Source organism: Bombus flavifrons, chromosome 5, assembly GCF_040668555.2.
Source record: "Bombus flavifrons isolate JBK064 chromosome 5, iyBomFlav1_principal, whole genome shotgun sequence".
Classification (NCBI taxonomy): Eukaryota; Metazoa; Arthropoda; class Insecta; order Hymenoptera; family Apidae; genus Bombus; species Bombus flavifrons.
In genome coordinates this window covers 1,826,193-1,842,990 of record NC_138446.1, presented here as the reverse complement: position 1 = coordinate 1,842,990, position 16,798 = coordinate 1,826,193, and the positions used below count along the sequence as shown (strand labels likewise).

Sequence of the window (16,798 nt, the reverse complement as noted above, 5' to 3'; positions counted from 1 at the left end):
AATTTATTTTTTATCAGCGATATAATTAATATGTGTAGTAATATTTGAGTAAAACTATCGTATTTATTTTTAATAAATAATATAGGATTAGTAATATTTTCTAAAAGTACAGTGTGAAATTTTCAAACTACTTTTGGGAGCATTCTAATTATGTCATCAATACGTTGTAAGAATGCACGGTTGTTCCTTGATTATAGGAACGATGATACACTGAGTAATTGCTAAGTGTGCATATGACAATGCAGCACATCCTGTCTATTGAATCTCCGAATTTATTTTTATTTTTTTTCTCGTTTCATAAGTCTCGTCATCACGTATCACGTCTTTTTTGTTGCTATATTTCTCTGTATTTCTTTCTTTTATCTTACTAGCATATCATTTTCATGTTTCATTTTCATCATGGTGTACAATTTTATTCGTTTATCTTCATGCGACCAACTATCCTAATATTCATCGCGAGATTTGCGCGACAGCCTGTAAGCATATGTATAAGAATAATACAAACTAACGTGTATGTACATTTATATAGATTTACGTGAATAGAGTTATATTATATATATATATATATACATACTATATATACACAGTAAATGTATAATTTCTCGGTTGTACAGATCTGAGCGTTATCTCCAAAATGTTCTATTTTATATATGTATAATTATTACATTGCATTCAATGTAAGCGATATCTTCCAATGCCGGCATTGTATCATCGCGTAAAAAAAAAATGTTTGTAACATTATGAGACACCATCGTTTATAAAAGTAATAATGAAAAGGTTGTGAAGTCCGGGTGCCGAAATCCCTACAAGGATTCGCCAGCTTCGTGGATTTATTTGTACTGTGGGGAGGAATCTGAGGTTGTGCTAATGAAGATTAATGAGTTGTATTGAGAAAGCTTTAATAAACGTGTGTAAAATTGGGTTTCATCCGATGAGTTGTCATTCCATCAAAAGTATAATACGCAGGTGTACGTTCTGTTACTATAGTAACTATACACCAACAAATTCCCGGACTTCAAGGTTGCTCTAAGCATGCGATCGAATTTGTATATGTATAGAATGTTGTTCGATGTTACGTGCATGGTAATTTTACGTGAAGCCGCAAACGTTTTTACACGTACATTTAGACAGGGGTTAAGGTGACAGATACGTATAAAATGAGATTTAAAATATCTGCACAAAATCGTAATGGTCATAAGCGTTTGGTAACTTGTGTAGCATGGAGCTCGACGGAAGAGATTTATTCATGCGGGTATGATTTTGTATTTACGAGAAAAAATATAAATAATCTAAGTGATTACCTTTTCAGAGAGGATCATTTATTAATAGCGTGGCATTTGGAAGGCGGAACCGCACATTCTAGCATTGTTACGGAATTTCCTAATGATTTTTATCCGACCGACATGCAATGGCATCCGCGACCAAATTATGCAGCGCTAATTACTAAAAAACAGTCGTTAGATGTTCTGTTAATTACTACAGCCGACGGTATTTGTTTTTATACTTAAAGATGTAATACTAAAATGTACTATTTTGGTTGTAACTTCATTTTTCAATATTACTAGTTTTGGCTTTAATATCTTTGTCATAGGAAAATATCATTTAGTTAATAAAAATGGACGTATAGAAAAGAGCATAGATGCTCATAAAGGAGCAACGACAGTAGGCAGATGGAGTAGTGATGGCTCCGCACTTTTGACTGGTAATTAAAACATCTTAGATGAGGTAGTTATTGGAGCAATTATTATTTGGTAAATTTCTAATTTATCATAATCCTAGCTGGTGAAGATGGTTTGATAAAAGTATGGTCACGTAGTGGCATGCTTCGCTCTGTTGTTGTTAAAGGCATGTTCCCCATACTATCTGCTGCCTGGAGTTCAGATTGTACGACAGTATTATATTCTCAGGGAGCTCACTTAACTTTTCAGTCGCTTAATTCTAATTCCAAACCTCGCAAGGTTAAATAATATTTAACAAATGTATATGATATTTGTACAATTAAAGAAAGAAATAATATTTGAAAAAAAATTTTATTTCAGTTATTGGCTCATGATGGTCTGGTTTTGGTTTTATGTTGGAGTCACACTCATGGATTGATAATTTCTGGTGGGGAAGATTGTAGATATAAGGTGGAATATGAAAAATTTAAAGAAAAATCTAATTATACAAATGAAAGAATCAATGAGAAATTAAATTTTTATTTAAGGTATGGGATCCTAATGGTACTCAGCTATTTTCTAGTAGTATAGGAGATTATCCTATTACATCAGTAAGCTGGAGCTTTTCTGGGGATTACTTTGCTGTTGGATCATTTAACACAATCAAACTTTGTGATAAAACAGGAGTTAGTTCATATTACATATTTTATTATTTATTTATGTACTCTTTTTTACTGATATGCATATACTTTTAGTGGTCTCATTCATTAGAAAAAATAAATTCTGGAAGTATATACAGTATTGCTTGGTCAAGTGATAGCACACAAGTAGCTATGGCTTGTAGTAATGGAACTGTATCAACAGGACATATAATAGACAGGTACAAAAATCATTAAAATAAAATATTATGTAAATATATACATACTTGCGTATTTCATATGAACGGAAAACAGAAGATTGGAATGGAATAATTACGAAGTCACATTGGTCAAAAGAAAAGTAATTGAAGTCAGAAATGTGGGTAATGAAATACGAGAAACATTAGAGATATCGGATCGCGTGGTGCAGCTGGAATTTGGTTTTGATTATTTAGTTGTAATTACACCAGCACAGTGTCATGTTTATTCGGTAGCAAATTGGAATACTCCTGCTATATTCGATTTAAAAAATACTAGTGTATCAGCGGTACTTCTTGCAGAAAAGTAGATATTAATTATTTTATACATTAAAAAAATATTATGAGGTTAAAAGAAAACGAAATAATTTATAAACGCATTATTTTAAAGGCATTTTTTATTAGTTGAATGGAATAGCGTATCATTGTACAGTTATCAAGGTCGTTTATTAGGAACTCCAAAATGGAAAGGAATAACACAGGAACGACTTTATCCACCTTGTGTATCGCTATGTTCTGATACTTTAGTTATACGATCGCAAAGTAACGAAAAACGTATGATAAAACAAGTTTTTAAATAAAAAAGAGGAAGTAGAAATATATAAAGATTATTACAAAATTTTTTAGTTCTTCATGTGTTAGAAGTGGCTTATAATAAACCTATAACAGAAAACCAGACTTACACACATCTTCAAAGTATTACAAGGGTTGCGTTGAATCATGTTGGCGGAATAACTGATCGACAAGTAGCATTAATCGACATAAACAAAGATCTGTTTCTAGTTTCTATACGAATCCCTGGTTTTGGTAGAGTATGTAAAATAGGTACGCAGTGTTAAAAAAAGATTTATTTATACAATTTGCTAGGAGTACCTTTATACTTGTTCGTTTTATTTGTTTAGCTGCTATGGCACAAGATATTGCATGGGCGACTGATGCAAATGTTTTAGCAGCGATGTTGGATGCAACATTATCTGTATGGTTGTGTCCTAACTGTGTGCATTATAGCGATCGTAAGATTATACGAAAAACAAGGATCGATAAAGAAAGCAGGTTTTTAACTCTATTGTATAAAATGCGATTCGTTATTTCTCAATAACAATACATGTTTTATTAATGCTTTTAGTGAGTTTGGTAAACAGCCAAGTGTAGCTAATGTCTATAATGGGATGGTAATGATACGACGTGGTGATGGAGCATTAGTGGCTTCTTCCTTTTATACGTTTTTTATTAGTCTTCATCAACATATACTGAACAAAAGATGGAAAGAAGCACTGTCTCTTTGTCGAATTGCTCAGGTAATTAATATCTATCCTCTTCTTTCGAATAAATCGAAATTTCTTGACACAAAGATTATGAATAGAATGAAGTATTGTGGACTTGCATGGCTGTTATGGCAACTGACAATAAAGAATTAGATGCTGCGGAAGAAGCATATGCAGCAATTTCGCGATACGATAAAGTTAATTACATTCAGTATATAAAGGTAATAATAAAAACATGAGATTAAAATGTCTTCATTTTCTAAATAAGCCGATAACCTTAAATCTTTGAAATTAGAGTCTACCAAATAAAACAAAAAGATTAGCGGAAATGGCGCTTCTGTCGGGAGATCTGTTAACTGCAGAAGGCATACTTTTACAAAACGGATTAACTGAGGAAGCTGTACGAATTAACATTGAAATATATAATTGGAATAGGTACCATTTTTCAAATTTATAAAACAATTTTTCAAAAATATTGCTATTTTTAATGTATTAATTATTGATTTAGAGCATTAGAATTAGCGATTAGACACAGAAAGCAACTGGATGAGGTATTGAACGCAAGAAAAGAATATCTTCGAGTAATCAATAAGAAAGAAACGAACCAAAATTTTCTTGAATATATGGCAAACGTTGCAAAGACGCAAGTAAATTGAATAAATTTATCACATTGCACAATATCGAATATTTTGCACATAATTTTTATATTTTTACCAAGCAGTGAGACAAAAAATTTTCACTAGGAAGCTACTGAAAAGGCTCCATTTAAGCGAGACGAAATTAAATTACCGGAAGCAGAAATACAAAAAAACGAAATAATGAAGCAAGAAATGGATACTTGAAAGCGTAACAGTATCTTCCTTTATACAAATTACTTATTAAAATATATAAAAATAAAGTACAAAGCACCTGTGTTTCCAAATATTTCAGTTAAACAAAATTTTTAATCATTGATGAGATAAATGTCACAATGATTTGTTTAACTTTTGGAATCTAGTATACAAATATCTTACATAAATGAGAATTTACATTTAAATACTATACAGTATAAGTCACTTTTTATGTAATTATATTACATAATTATATGTATTATAAAACTACAAATTTTAAAAATATAGAGATCGTAAAAATGAGCAAGACGGTAAATAAAAATAAAAATATAAGTTTCCGTGAATACCACGTTGTTTCTTTTGTAACAGGTCTGTATCGTGTTGCCAAAGCGGACTGAAATTAAAAATATATGTTTTTTTCAATTTAAAGAACATTCGGGTATTATATCTTCCTTATATAATGCACTTCATCTTACCCATCCACCGTTAGCTTGTATCCATGCTGCAAGGTCTTCTTCTAATACATCCGTCATACCTCAAATCAAAAATGTTTTTAAGCGTAAGGAGATCAAGATTAAAGGAATAGCATTTCAACTTTAAAATAACTACCTCTCTGTATAGCAGGTAAATACTCAGGTTTACCCTGACGTACACAATCTACGGCAATACCACCAGCAACCGCGTAAAGGGCTATCACTTTGCTCCAAGTCATTTCTCCATTCCTGATCATTTCCCTGGAGATATCGGCAATGGCCTCGCTGGCAGACTGTTCTGATGAGAAACTACCACAACCGATTTGTCGTGCAACACGATTGAACAAATTTGGATGCATCTTTTCCAGTTCAGCTCCAACTGATACTAATTCTGGATAAACTTCACCAACGACTGCACCTCCAGGAAGCAACATGGCGCTTCTCATTCTTTTCAGACCCAGCTTTCGGTGAAAAATTCCAGATCGTTTTAAACGATTTCGGATGTATTGAGCACATAACGACGATCCCTACACATATACATTAATTAAGTAAATTGTTATTGTGCTATTAATTAATCTGTTAACTGTGGGAGAAGATTTAATTTATCACTTGGATTCCCAATCCATATTAATATTATATTACTAATTATATATTATATATTATTAATTAATTATATATTATATAACTTTATCTATATTGTTATATATTATATAACTAATTTTATATTATATATTATACTATATTACTAATTTAACTTACATTAAGAGATTAATGTTACAGATGGTGATACGTAAGTAAATACCTGTGATACTGTGAGCTCGATCGAAGCTGAAACCGTTCTCCATCGAATCGTATGAGAAATCTTTCTGGAAACAACGTCGCTGACATTACTGAATCTTCTTCGTGCTGAATCGACGACGTGAAAAGGCGAAGCTTCTTGATTGTTAGGAAGCGGAAAAGCGCCTAAATTCGAGTGGAGAGATAAAGCAAGGCTGTGCCTACGATACGGTTGCCCTGTGTTCCCACTATTATCCTCCAAGCCACGTAAAGATCCGACGAGCCCAGACATTGAAGAATCCTCCGTGGAGAGTTCCTGCCATTCAGGCTTTTCAGGCTTAAAGAATTTTAATGATCGTTAAAAAAACTTGACATCTTATCTCGTAGGATAGGTTGTTCTCTTTTTTCCTTTTATGGAAGAAAGAATTAAACATTCAGCCTCTTGGCAATTTCTAATTTATACTATTTTCCAGTTGTAAACCACATCTATTTGGACCAAATTTCTATATGATTTAATATTTAATAATTACATATTGATTTTCTTAGGGGTATAGAGAAAAGTAAAAATTCTAATAAGATACGTAATAAGACTTATGAATGGTAATGTGCGACAGCTACTTGCTCTGACGATAATTTAATTTTACAGAAACCTCTTCCTGGTCGTCACAAAGACACGGCAAAGTCCATCGATGAATATCTTCAGTTTCTGTATGATGATCTTGAGACACACAGATGCATTTTTTGTCTTTACCACTACAAAATGCCATAGTACATTTACACCAGGTATCGTAACACAATTATTATTCCACCGGCGAGTACAGTTGTTGTTATCTGGCAGCCTTATTTAGCGCAGCTATTTGACATGCTGCGCAGCGCTTTGTGTGCCGCGCCGCTAAGATACACTTTCATTGTGTGCATATTATGTACTCATTTTTATTCGATCATTTGCCTCCTTAACTAGCGCGGAATTAGGCAGGGTGTGTGTCATTTCTAAATTAGCGCGATATCCGCGCGTCTAACTGCAAAATCATGGTCGTCCAATCGTTGGTCAGCCTAATTAGAATAGCGAGTTAATTAAGGTATTCGTTTGGCCTCATGTTTAAGGTCATCTTTCAATTATAACACAATCGAGTATTGTACGCGATGATAACATTATGTGGATATTAATACCAGTTCTGAGAAGTTATTCTTTAGTAGATTTTAGTAGTGGATTTTAGTAGATTTTTTAGTAGATTTTAGATATTTGAATAAATCAACCGTTCGATTAATAGACTTGATAATTAAAGATTGATAGATTTTTGCAACGGTCTTGGTGACTTTATAATTATAAGCTAACCGATAAAAGAATCATTTTATTTGCATAGTAAGAGGTCATAGGTAATATGTGAAAAACTAATTGCGTATTGTCTGTGCTGGTCTCGTCTGAGTGCTCGTTAATTATCAATTATCAACTATGTCCAGCCGGCCGATTATCTTTTGAGAGCCTACGTAACATTATGTTTAGCAATTTCGTTGCACTTGTTTGCGCAACTTGTAATTTAACGTAACTTTGAAACTTTATGAAACTTATGAACTAATATTACTATTTCTTCAAATTCCATATTATTGCAACTCGTATTATATTTAGACACCTCATGAAATTAAGTATTATTTAGCTTCCATTTTCTTATTTAGGAAAAGTATACATTGAATGAATAGCAACAACAATATTTGTTTTAATATATTAGAAAACAGTCAACTATGTATTAGAAACAAATGTTTCCGAAAATTAATTCAAGTCACTGTGTATATTTTAATAATGTCTATTGGAACATTTCACTTCGGTTCATATAGACCCTACAAGAATTGGAGGATTATGCATGTATCGAAGCGGAGAGTTGAAAGAATTTCCTTTTTAATTTATTTGATCTTCGCATCAGCAATGAATGAACTGAATGAATTTACCATTGGCAGGACCTCCTTCTCCTCCTGGACCACCAATTGAAAGTCTGGTCTCATTGTAATTAACGCTCGACTGCCTCATTACTCACTGTCATCTAACACGTTCCACATACACATTATATGCGTAATATGTTTTTGAATTATCGCTTATCAACGGTGTAGCTGACCGGTTGATTATCGTTGGAGGAGAATGCGCGACGGCTTGTTAAATCGTTTGTTTTATCAATTTCCAAGGCTTATTTCCGTGTCGCGATGGTATCCGCTAATTAAGCCAGTTTTGTATTTTTATATGACGGATCCCGTTAGCTTCTTTTGGAAATCAACGAACTCGTAAGTTATTGTTATTATTCTTGGAATGGTCAAGGTGGATGAATAACGTAAAATAAACAATGGCGAACATGTGTCTAATTACTAGACTGCAGATATTTATTAATTTGTAATTAAGTAAATTGATTGTAAAAACTGTACATTCTAGTCACCCAATTGAGATTAAATCCTTTAAATTAGCCGATCATTCTCGTTAGAGATGGTGAAATAGGGTGTTTAATTAGGCGAAAGCTAAATTGAATTAACTGGTTAATTGAAGCATCGAGTTGCTTAAGATAGCAATTAGTTAGGTCATAGAAACACACTTGAAGAATAGCAGAACAGAAAAAAGATTAATTTAACATCGTTTTTACGGTTTCTTTAATTATTTCATATGACATAGTCATAATTAATTGCCAATTATTTATCGCGAAAATCGTTAATTATGATAAGAACTGAATTTATGTCAAAAGATAGAAAAATTGAAAAAAAAAGAATAGATTCTAAAGTAAACTTTTTAGCAAAGTATACGAAAATAGCTAAAATATATTTTGATGCAATCCTAATTACACGAAACACTAGTGGAAAAGAAGTTTTATCGATATTTCCAGTTTTAAGCGAGAAAGTCATCAGAAATTATCTCTATAAAAAATTGGGCGTATGAGTAACAAAAGTACATAGCCAGATGTTAATTATATAACGTAAAAAACGTTTATCGTGTTTGAAAAGTTTTACGTGGAAACGACACGTATGGATGACATGAACGTGACCGAAATTGTGAAACATTTGTAAGAAATTTTTGCGTCACCTGCGATTAGATTTTAGGTTAATTTTCTTGGTACTCATAAAAGTATATACGTAAATATTTATATTTTCTATCACGTATATTATCATTGCAATTTGAACCTCGATGATAAGATAATATACAGGGTAATGGAACAACAAGTGAATTACTTACAGTAACCTTGTACAAAAAAATGTTCAAATTCAAAAATTTAACTTTGACAATATTCAACTCGAATATAAGAAAGTTCATTAACGTTTGCCAATTGGAATAAATTTTCGAGTCAGCTGATATTTAAAATGATTAAATCATTAACATTATTGATAGAATTATTACGAAGTAATTGTAAATATTCCAAAGATTTGCAAACGGTTAACTTCGTTAACATAGTGAAAGAAATTTAAATCATGTGATTCACGCGAATTAATTATCTTAAGCATCGCCTAACTGAAAAGTTTACTCTATTCGACGTTAATAAACATTTTATACGGTAAGCTTATTGAAATTCAATTAGAAACAAATTGAGTGTAATTGGTGAATGGACAACTGCGGCAGACAATCAAACAACAGCAAATCAATAAATTTTTCAGAGCAGTTAAACGTAAATGTAAGAACGACGATGAAGAGTATAAATCACGAATCGGGAGAAGGCGAGTTCCTTGTGATTCTTTATGCCGAGAAAGTACGATTCTGAGTGGCGATATATGCTGAACGATTCGAATTCTTTGAACCTTTTTGTCGTGAACATATCTTGTATTTTGAGCACGTAGACCACCGGTGTCATTCACAAAATACGAATGGCAACCATTGCTAAAAAGAAAGGCTGTAAACGTACTTACTGATAACACTGGATTTCGACAAAAAAAAAAAAAAAAAAAAAATAAAGAAAAGACAGTACAAATTTTCAAAGAAGACACAATATTTTAAACTTCGGAAAAAAAGGAGATAAGAGATTTAGGTATGATTGAATTTTTTCAAGAAATAGATACATTTTTAATACATTTTAAAATAGATACAGTTATAAAGATTTATAATAAGTGATTAGAATTTCCCCTAAAAACTGATTGATAATAAATCCTGTTACTTTATTAATTTAAAAAATTATGATTTTTCCTGGCCCTGTAAATTTCTTCTATCTTAGTTACGTGATGCATCATGCACATGTGTACAAGTCATTCTTATTAGATCAAGTAAATCATTAAAAATAGCGCCGTCCGTATATATTAGCATCATATTATTGCTAAACGAGAGTAATTTCTTGAAAGGAAAAGAAGACAGCTAATTATCTTCAAACATTAAAATTAACTGAGTACTCAAAGCTATTACACATATACACTACGATACAAAAGATAAAATATCACAATTCAACGATATACATATCATCAGTATTACAGATCAATATATTGAGCAATATTATATGAATATGGTTAGAATTTTTTTTAAATCAACTGTAGCGTTACATAAACATAACTAACATATTGAAACGTATCTTTTCACATGTTTTAATAGATGTCTTCCATCCTTAAGTTATCAACAATACACCGTATTTAGAAAATAGATTGTTTCCTGCATAAATTTACATAGTTTATCATGTCGTCGATTAAGTTTACCGGTAAATTTCATGGGTGACGTAAGAGTAGAGAGAAGAAAAAAAAGAGGAAGTGTGGAATTGAAAGGGCGACGTGTAACTAACAGTACGAAAATATAGGTCGAGACGACATCGAATAAAAGATGCGGGCTACATGTTCTTCAGGTAACGGCTGTACCCCCCTCCTTTTATAAATTTCCCAAAAACTGAAGCCAGTTTTGTAATACAAAAAATAATCTCTTTATTGTCGCTTGCAATAACTAACAAACGATGCTTTTCAATTTTTTTGTAAATATAAAATAAAGTATTTGATATACTTGACATTTGGTGTAACTTTTGAAAAATTAAAAGCATTACACTTTAGTTAAAAACTCACTTTTCGTAATTCTTACGAAATATATTTCGAAGAAACGATTTCTTCATGAGAGAGATATATCGTTACATTGTCGTTATTGGCTAACATAAAGTTTTATTTATTTATTTTTATTGACAATTAATTATTTGCAAGTGTTTCAACAGGAAGCTATATATATCGTTACCTTGAATGTTAACGAAGTACAGAGATTTATCGCTATTTTTCTTGACGGTTGTTCGTACGATTACAGTTCACGTGTGAAATCGGTTCCAAACACTTTCGTAGTTTGTACATTTAATCACTACTTTATCGAACACACTATATTAAAAGCTTACGCTGTCTATGACAGACAATTCATATTTTTCCCTTTTTTAGAATTCGTGAATCTATCTACGTCAATTAGATTGTTGTACAATTTAAAAAGAAGCTATAGATGATCGAAGGATACGGGGAACGCGCGACGCACCGTCGAAATTGTAGAGAACACAGCGCGAACAATACTGGTGACTTTTCAACACACATGATGTAGCTTGAAGATGTTGCGTGAACGCCGTACAAGTGTTATCCCTACTTACATCGCTGTACAACGGTTGAGTCACTGTACGAAAAACATTTCTGAGAAAATTTGAGATTAATTTGCAATTAATGGATACACGTTGATCAAATGATCTTGAAATATTTAATAATTTTTTCAAGTTGCCTTTTTTAATTAAGATAGTAATAACACTGTAATGAATGAAAATTTAGACTCACATTTTCTGATCGTGATAGTGCTTGAAAAATATAAGGGTGTACTATTAATATTAATCTTACTAGGCCCGGTCAAATGACCGGTTATTTAAAATTTTAATTTTTATTTCAAATTTAAAATTTTATATTCATTGTTATTTCTTTTGTTCATCTAGCTTTATGTAAATTCTTACATTACTGATTAATCAGTTTCTCAATTTTTGTTAGTATAATAATTTACATGAAATTGGATGAACAAAAGAAATAGCAATGAATGTACAAATTTAAATTAAATTTTAAAATCGGTCATTTGACCGGATATGGTAAGGTTAATGTTAAATTATGAATATGATAAAAATTTTCATATTACAATAGTTTAATGACTAATTTTAAAAATGAATAATTTTCTATATCTTCTCATCAAAGAATTTTTAATATAAAGATTTAAATATGTTGAAAATTTAGTAAAATATTTCTAAAGAATATTTAAATAGATGCTTTGGAAAGTGTTAACAATGGAAACCATTAAACTTTCATTGCATACGTTAATTTTGAACGATTACTTACAAAAATATTAGTTTGTAATAACCATTTTCGATTTTAAAATAGCGCACTGTTTATACGACATTACTTTTAAAAGAATTATTTCAGCTACTATAAATTTTCCAAAGTGCAATTGATTTTATGTTTTATTTTTGATTGTCAAAGTTCCGAAAATTTTGTTAAATTATCACACATTATTAAAATTCATAGTCCAAAATTATACTAATTTTTTCTGTACGAACGTAAGCAATTATATTTACTTCTCATTTATGACAATTTCTAGGATTATGGGATGCTTTTAAATAGAATTTTCTTTATACTTTAGTTTTACATGTTGGCTTTTTTAGGGTCACATGCAGTATATTTATATAATAAAGAATGTCACATGTGTGTGTGTAAGATATCCTTCTCAAAATGGAAGGAACAGTAAGTGGGACGATAAATTCGTGTATAACAATATTCTATTCACAACGATGATATGATAAAGTAGCATCAAGAGGCAACAATCTTCTTTTTCGGAAACGGTATAACTTACATTATATATATATTTATAATATAACAACACTGCGGAAAGCTTGAAAACACTCCATTCAATTACGTTTATTTTTCTTTTCTCATCGTTTATAGGCATATTTATATTTATATATGAATATATGTATATATGTATATATGTATGTATGTACGTATATATGTAATATATTTATATGTATATATATATGTATATATATATATATATTACTCACTATCGTAAATTAATGTTATGCTGTGCTACGTTAGAAAATTTGAATAATAATACTTTCCATTGTCTGCATATTATTATTACCTTTCTCTCGACCACGAATACACAATAAATAAATATTCACTCATTCAGTTATCACGCGACTATAATTTCATAAAAAAAAAGGATAATCGTACTAGCAGCATTTGCAACCCTTAACGTTCCTGGTAACAACCTTGGAATAGTTAAGAAAAAGACTCTGTAACGTAGAAACCCAAACTTTGATTTAAACAATTAACATATGGATTGTATATGAATTGTATAAATATAAACTAATAATGCAATAATTTAACTGTATGGAACTCTATACACGCAGATTCTCCTGTCTTCAACTATTCTCACGTGTTGTACAAAAATGCACTTTTACTCGCATTGTGTTTGTAAGACACATAAATTCTGTCGATTGCTTTATTTCTTTCTTCCAATCATGAACCCCAACCTAACCTCAATTTCACGTTTCACATTTCTGAGAAATGTAACTATATATCTTTAAAATTACAATAAATCGTCCTAAATACACTCGAGTATCTTTCAATATGATACCTCTTACGCTTAAACTGAGTAACCCAACTCCGTTCTGATAGTGTAATAAAATTTCTGGTAATGTAAAACACATACATTTTTTACGCTATTCTATCGTAGTGTATCTTTTCGTTGAGATCAGCAGTGTACTCTTTTACTTTCGCTAACTTCGTGTGAACCATGGGAGTACCATCGTAGATTTACAAAACATTGGTAAGTGAACGTGATTCATTATTATTTTGTTTCACTATGAACTATCTCGTTGATGTTAGACAAATTTCAGAAAACGATTCAGCAGTTAAATTCGATATTATAACACTGGTTATATTTAAAATTAAATTCAATATCGCCGTGTATAATATGTTGATTGTTCTTTGTTGTGTTGCTCGGTCATTCTTGCATTTGCGTCTCGCACGATTGTATAAAGAGTCGATGTAAGAAAACTAATTAACGTGATTGATTATATTAATGTAAAACTGAAAGAGGTGACTCAGCCGATGTACGGAACGTTTCTTCTTAGGCTCCTTTTTTTCTAGTGCTTTTGAGTGTTCCTCCTTAACGCGTAGCCATATCAAGAATAACGCACACATTTTCCACATGTTATTTGTTGCGTTATTTTACAGTTGATAGTATGACGGGGGGTGAAAGATACATAATCCTCCTACACAAACATTATAATTATGTATTGTCACTCGGACAAAAGTGGTACCAGCCACTTTTACATCACAACCAAGGAATCTAAAATTGACACCTTCAGTTTTTCCATGCACGCTCAATTTTACTCCTCATCTTTCCCTTTCATTCAAAAAAAAAAAAAAAAAAAAAAAAAAAAGAAAAAAAAGGAAAAAAAAGAAGTAACAACAAGAAACTAAACAAAGAAGCAGGTACTCTAAGAATTAATCATGTATCGTACGGCATCGATACAGATTTGATCACAAAAAGAGACAAAGAATAACGATAGTAACGCTAGTATGTTTCATCAGAATGCCCGAAGAGTGTATCGACAAAGTATATCGAAAAAAATCATCGTACTATTCCTCTGTACATATAAGTTTCAATATCTGGTACTAGTTGTTATCTTACTATCGACATGATTCTATATAAAATATACAAATCCTTAATATACTACATGAAAGCTATGGCTTTTCGTATTTCACTTTAAAAAACAGGTCAATCTTCACGCGATTTAACCAACATTTTCGTTCCCTTTTCTTCAAACGTAATCATCTCTAAAAAATAAAAGGCATTATCGTTGTTCAAAGTACCATTCGCCCCCTGCCATTAATATATTTCTTCGTTTTCTTTCTTACAACGCTGGCTCGATATTCGTCAATGTACATACAATAAATTTAGTTGATTCATTTGACAATAATGAAAATGCGTATATAATACAAACGACTAGGCAGTCCATCCTTCATCGTCACGCGTTCATGTCAGTGTGGAATGAATCGACTAAAGTTAATGTATATATGAATGTGTATGAATTGTGTTGCGTGTGTGTCTACTTGCGCAAGGGGCACTATTTATAATATTTACAAGAAATTAATATGAGATTAACATACATATTATATGTATGTAGTGTATATATACACATATACGATTAACGCGTGACAGACACAATATGTAACATATAAACAGTACTCTTTCCTTCGTTTGTCTCGCTCCTACATTCAACAATTCATTAAAGCTAGTTGTAACAATACTAAAGTAAATAAACATTGCAAGGCATTAACACATACGTATACGAGCATTGTTGTTAAACTGCAAAATTAACAATAGATTCCGTTAAATTAATTTGCAGCATATGTACGTATATATATATATATATTGACAGCATCTGGTCCAATGAATATTAAGTATTCATGTAAATAATCAATCATTTCTTACATATGTACATGTTAGATATCAAGATTTATAACATAACTAAAGATGACTTAACGTTGATTATTGTCGATGTTCACCATGTCGCAGACTATGATCTATACGTTAGCAACCATTTCATATCATTCTGTGTCCTGCTAGAGAATTCGCAACACAATAAACGTAGAAATCGTCTTATTGTTTCTGCAAACGTCGAGACAAATAATCGAACAAACAAGCGTAATAAAACGAAGGAGATAAATCTATGTAATCTCAATCGGTACAGAACCTCTTAGAGCGCCTCAACAATGAAACATGCACATATAATAATACTAGTATTCCGCAAACGACTGAAGATGCATCACAAATACCGCGACTAGAAAAGCGCGATAATTTTGCACATATACGATACGAAGATACTTGTATATAATGTATACGACACTATATGTATAGAAGAGAGTCGCTAAATGGCAGTAGGGAATCAAATAAGCTGATACGTTGTAGTGCCAAATTCTGTCTTCTTTTCAAGCACCAGCAAATCCATATACTTCTAGTACCCTAATCTCAAAATCGCCGCTGGCACAAAGGGGTGGATTATTGAATGTAGAGCACCGATCTGTTTTACCGAATCTTATATTTTCATCCATCCATATCGCTTGACCGTCTCTGGAAATAATAAATCAATCATTTTTAATACAATTTAACCGTTTGAGTTCCAAGCAGCGCGATCGCACTGTTTAGATTTTGTGTCTAAAAGTCCCAATACATTTGAACGCCACGGACGACTGACGGTATTTTGTATTTCATTGTTATCTTCTGAATAATATTTATTGAACAAAACATGAGATATTTATAAACTAATAGTACGCATATATAATAGTATAAATGTATTTCATAAAATACTGTTTTTTCAAAGACCCCTGGGACTCAAACGGTTAACACTTTTACTGCCACGCCGAAATCACATGTTTCGCTCAGGACGCCACGAGAGTATTTTTATTATTCAAAGCATATAATGGCAAAATAATAATAAATTGATAATGTAAAACAACATTCTTCCCCAATGGACCGTTTATCTTATTGGTGGTCATGGGTGATCACCGTGATGTCTTGGTATTATAAAAAGGCTTCATTTATTTCAACAAACTATTCGCATTCGTTATTTCATCGTAAGCAAAACGTCCAGAATGTTGAAACGTGTAGAAGATATTAGTAAACAGTATTTGTTCATTCTATAATAGTAAGGTATCTGTACACTTCTAATTTCAATTATATATATGATTATAAAGCAGCATTTACGATTATTTTCTAAGCTGTGTTTATAATAATATTCGTAGATTATGCCTCAAAGATATGAATGCAAACACAGTGCACCATTAGATGCAAGATTTGTTCTCATTTTATTTTTTATTGATGTTCTAATAAAAATGTTTAATTGTTCAATGGGGCACTTTTTATTTCAAAGTATCTTCTATTTATCGGTTATATTCAAAA

At 31.4% G+C, this 16,798-nt stretch overlaps 3 protein-coding genes and 1 long non-coding RNA gene across 12 annotated transcripts in view; 2 read left to right on the top strand and 2 right to left on the bottom strand.

Moving 5' to 3' along the window:
• Window positions 1–120: 120 nt before the first annotated feature.
• On the top strand, window positions 121–5,082 carry Oseg5 (intraflagellar transport protein Oseg5). 4 transcript variants are annotated; one of them, XM_069113898.1, is made up of 16 exons: window positions 121–1,252; window positions 1,310–1,488; window positions 1,592–1,702; window positions 1,780–1,958; window positions 2,040–2,129; window positions 2,207–2,344; window positions 2,414–2,538; window positions 2,612–2,860; window positions 2,945–3,096; window positions 3,181–3,378; window positions 3,456–3,606; window positions 3,680–3,851; window positions 3,917–4,039; window positions 4,114–4,253; window positions 4,327–4,465; window positions 4,562–5,082. In XM_069113898.1, exons 1-16 carry the CDS (start codon window positions 1,158–1,160, stop codon window positions 4,658–4,660), a joined length of 2,340 nt encoding a protein of 779 aa, XP_068969999.1. In that variant the 5' UTR covers window positions 121–1,157; the 3' UTR covers window positions 4,661–5,082. The 4 variants fall into 4 exon arrangements, with proteins under 4 accessions (XP_068969999.1, XP_068969998.1, XP_068970002.1 ...); XM_069113897.1 differs by having other exon boundaries at window positions 2,945–3,108; XM_069113901.1 differs by having other exon boundaries at window positions 2,945–3,108; window positions 4,540–5,082.
• On the bottom strand, window positions 4,875–11,702 carry LOC138180237 (bcl-2-related ovarian killer protein). Of its 3 annotated transcripts, none has more exons than XM_069113904.1 (5): window positions 11,057–11,702; window positions 5,924–6,235; window positions 5,258–5,648; window positions 5,125–5,183; window positions 4,875–5,042 (listed from the first exon to the last, which is right to left on the bottom strand). In XM_069113904.1, the coding sequence occupies exons 2-5, from the start codon at window positions 6,188–6,190 to the stop codon at window positions 4,908–4,910; spliced, it is 852 nt and encodes a 283-aa protein (XP_068970005.1). In that variant the 5' UTR covers window positions 6,191–6,235; window positions 11,057–11,702; the 3' UTR covers window positions 4,875–4,907. The 3 variants fall into 3 exon arrangements, with proteins under 3 accessions (XP_068970005.1, XP_068970004.1, XP_068970003.1); XM_069113903.1 differs by lacking the exon at window positions 11,057–11,702 and adding an exon at window positions 7,843–8,168; XM_069113902.1 differs by lacking the exon at window positions 11,057–11,702 and adding an exon at window positions 6,549–7,805.
• LOC138180238 (uncharacterized) lies at window positions 9,312–10,712 on the top strand. Its single transcript, XR_011173237.1, has 2 exons — window positions 9,312–9,887; window positions 10,439–10,712. It is a non-coding gene; the product is annotated as an uncharacterized LOC138180238 (long non-coding RNA).
• A 1,238-nt stretch (window positions 11,703–12,940) lies between the features above and the next one.
• The window catches only part of sky (GTPase-activating protein skywalker), a 43,796-nt gene continuing 39,938 nt past the window's right edge, over window positions 12,941–16,798 (bottom strand). For all 4 annotated transcript variants that reach the window (XM_069114301.1, XM_069114302.1, XM_069114303.1 and 1 more), the window contains one exon: window positions 12,941–15,970. In XM_069114301.1, the coding sequence (XP_068970402.1) occupies window positions 15,829–15,970 (142 nt within the window). In that variant the 3' untranslated portion in view covers window positions 12,941–15,828. The remainder of the gene's footprint in view (window positions 15,971–16,798) is intronic.

Bases quoted from the DNA above. Each gene is read 5' to 3' on its own strand.
- Oseg5 (XM_069113897.1), top strand. From the start codon at position 1,158: ATGAGATTTAAAATATCTGCACAAAATCGTAATGGTCATAAGCGTTTG. The intron at 1,489-1,591 runs GTATTTGTTTTT...TCTTTGTCATAG, and splicing joins GTTAATTACTACAGCCGACG to GAAAATATCATTTAGTTAAT. The intron at 3,852-3,916 runs GTAATTAATATC...GATTATGAATAG, and splicing joins CTCTTTGTCGAATTGCTCAG to AATGAAGTATTGTGGACTTG.
- LOC138180237 (XM_069113902.1), bottom strand. From the start codon at position 6,665: ATGGCATTTTGTAGTGGTAAAGACAAAAAATGCATCTGTGTGTCTCAA. The intron at 6,236-6,548 runs GTTTCTGTAAAA...AAATTCTTTAAG, and splicing joins TTTGTGACGACCAGGAAGAG to CCTGAAAAGCCTGAATGGCA. The intron at 5,043-5,124 runs GTAAGATGAAGT...TTTTAATTTCAG, and splicing joins TACAAGCTAACGGTGGATGG to TCCGCTTTGGCAACACGATA.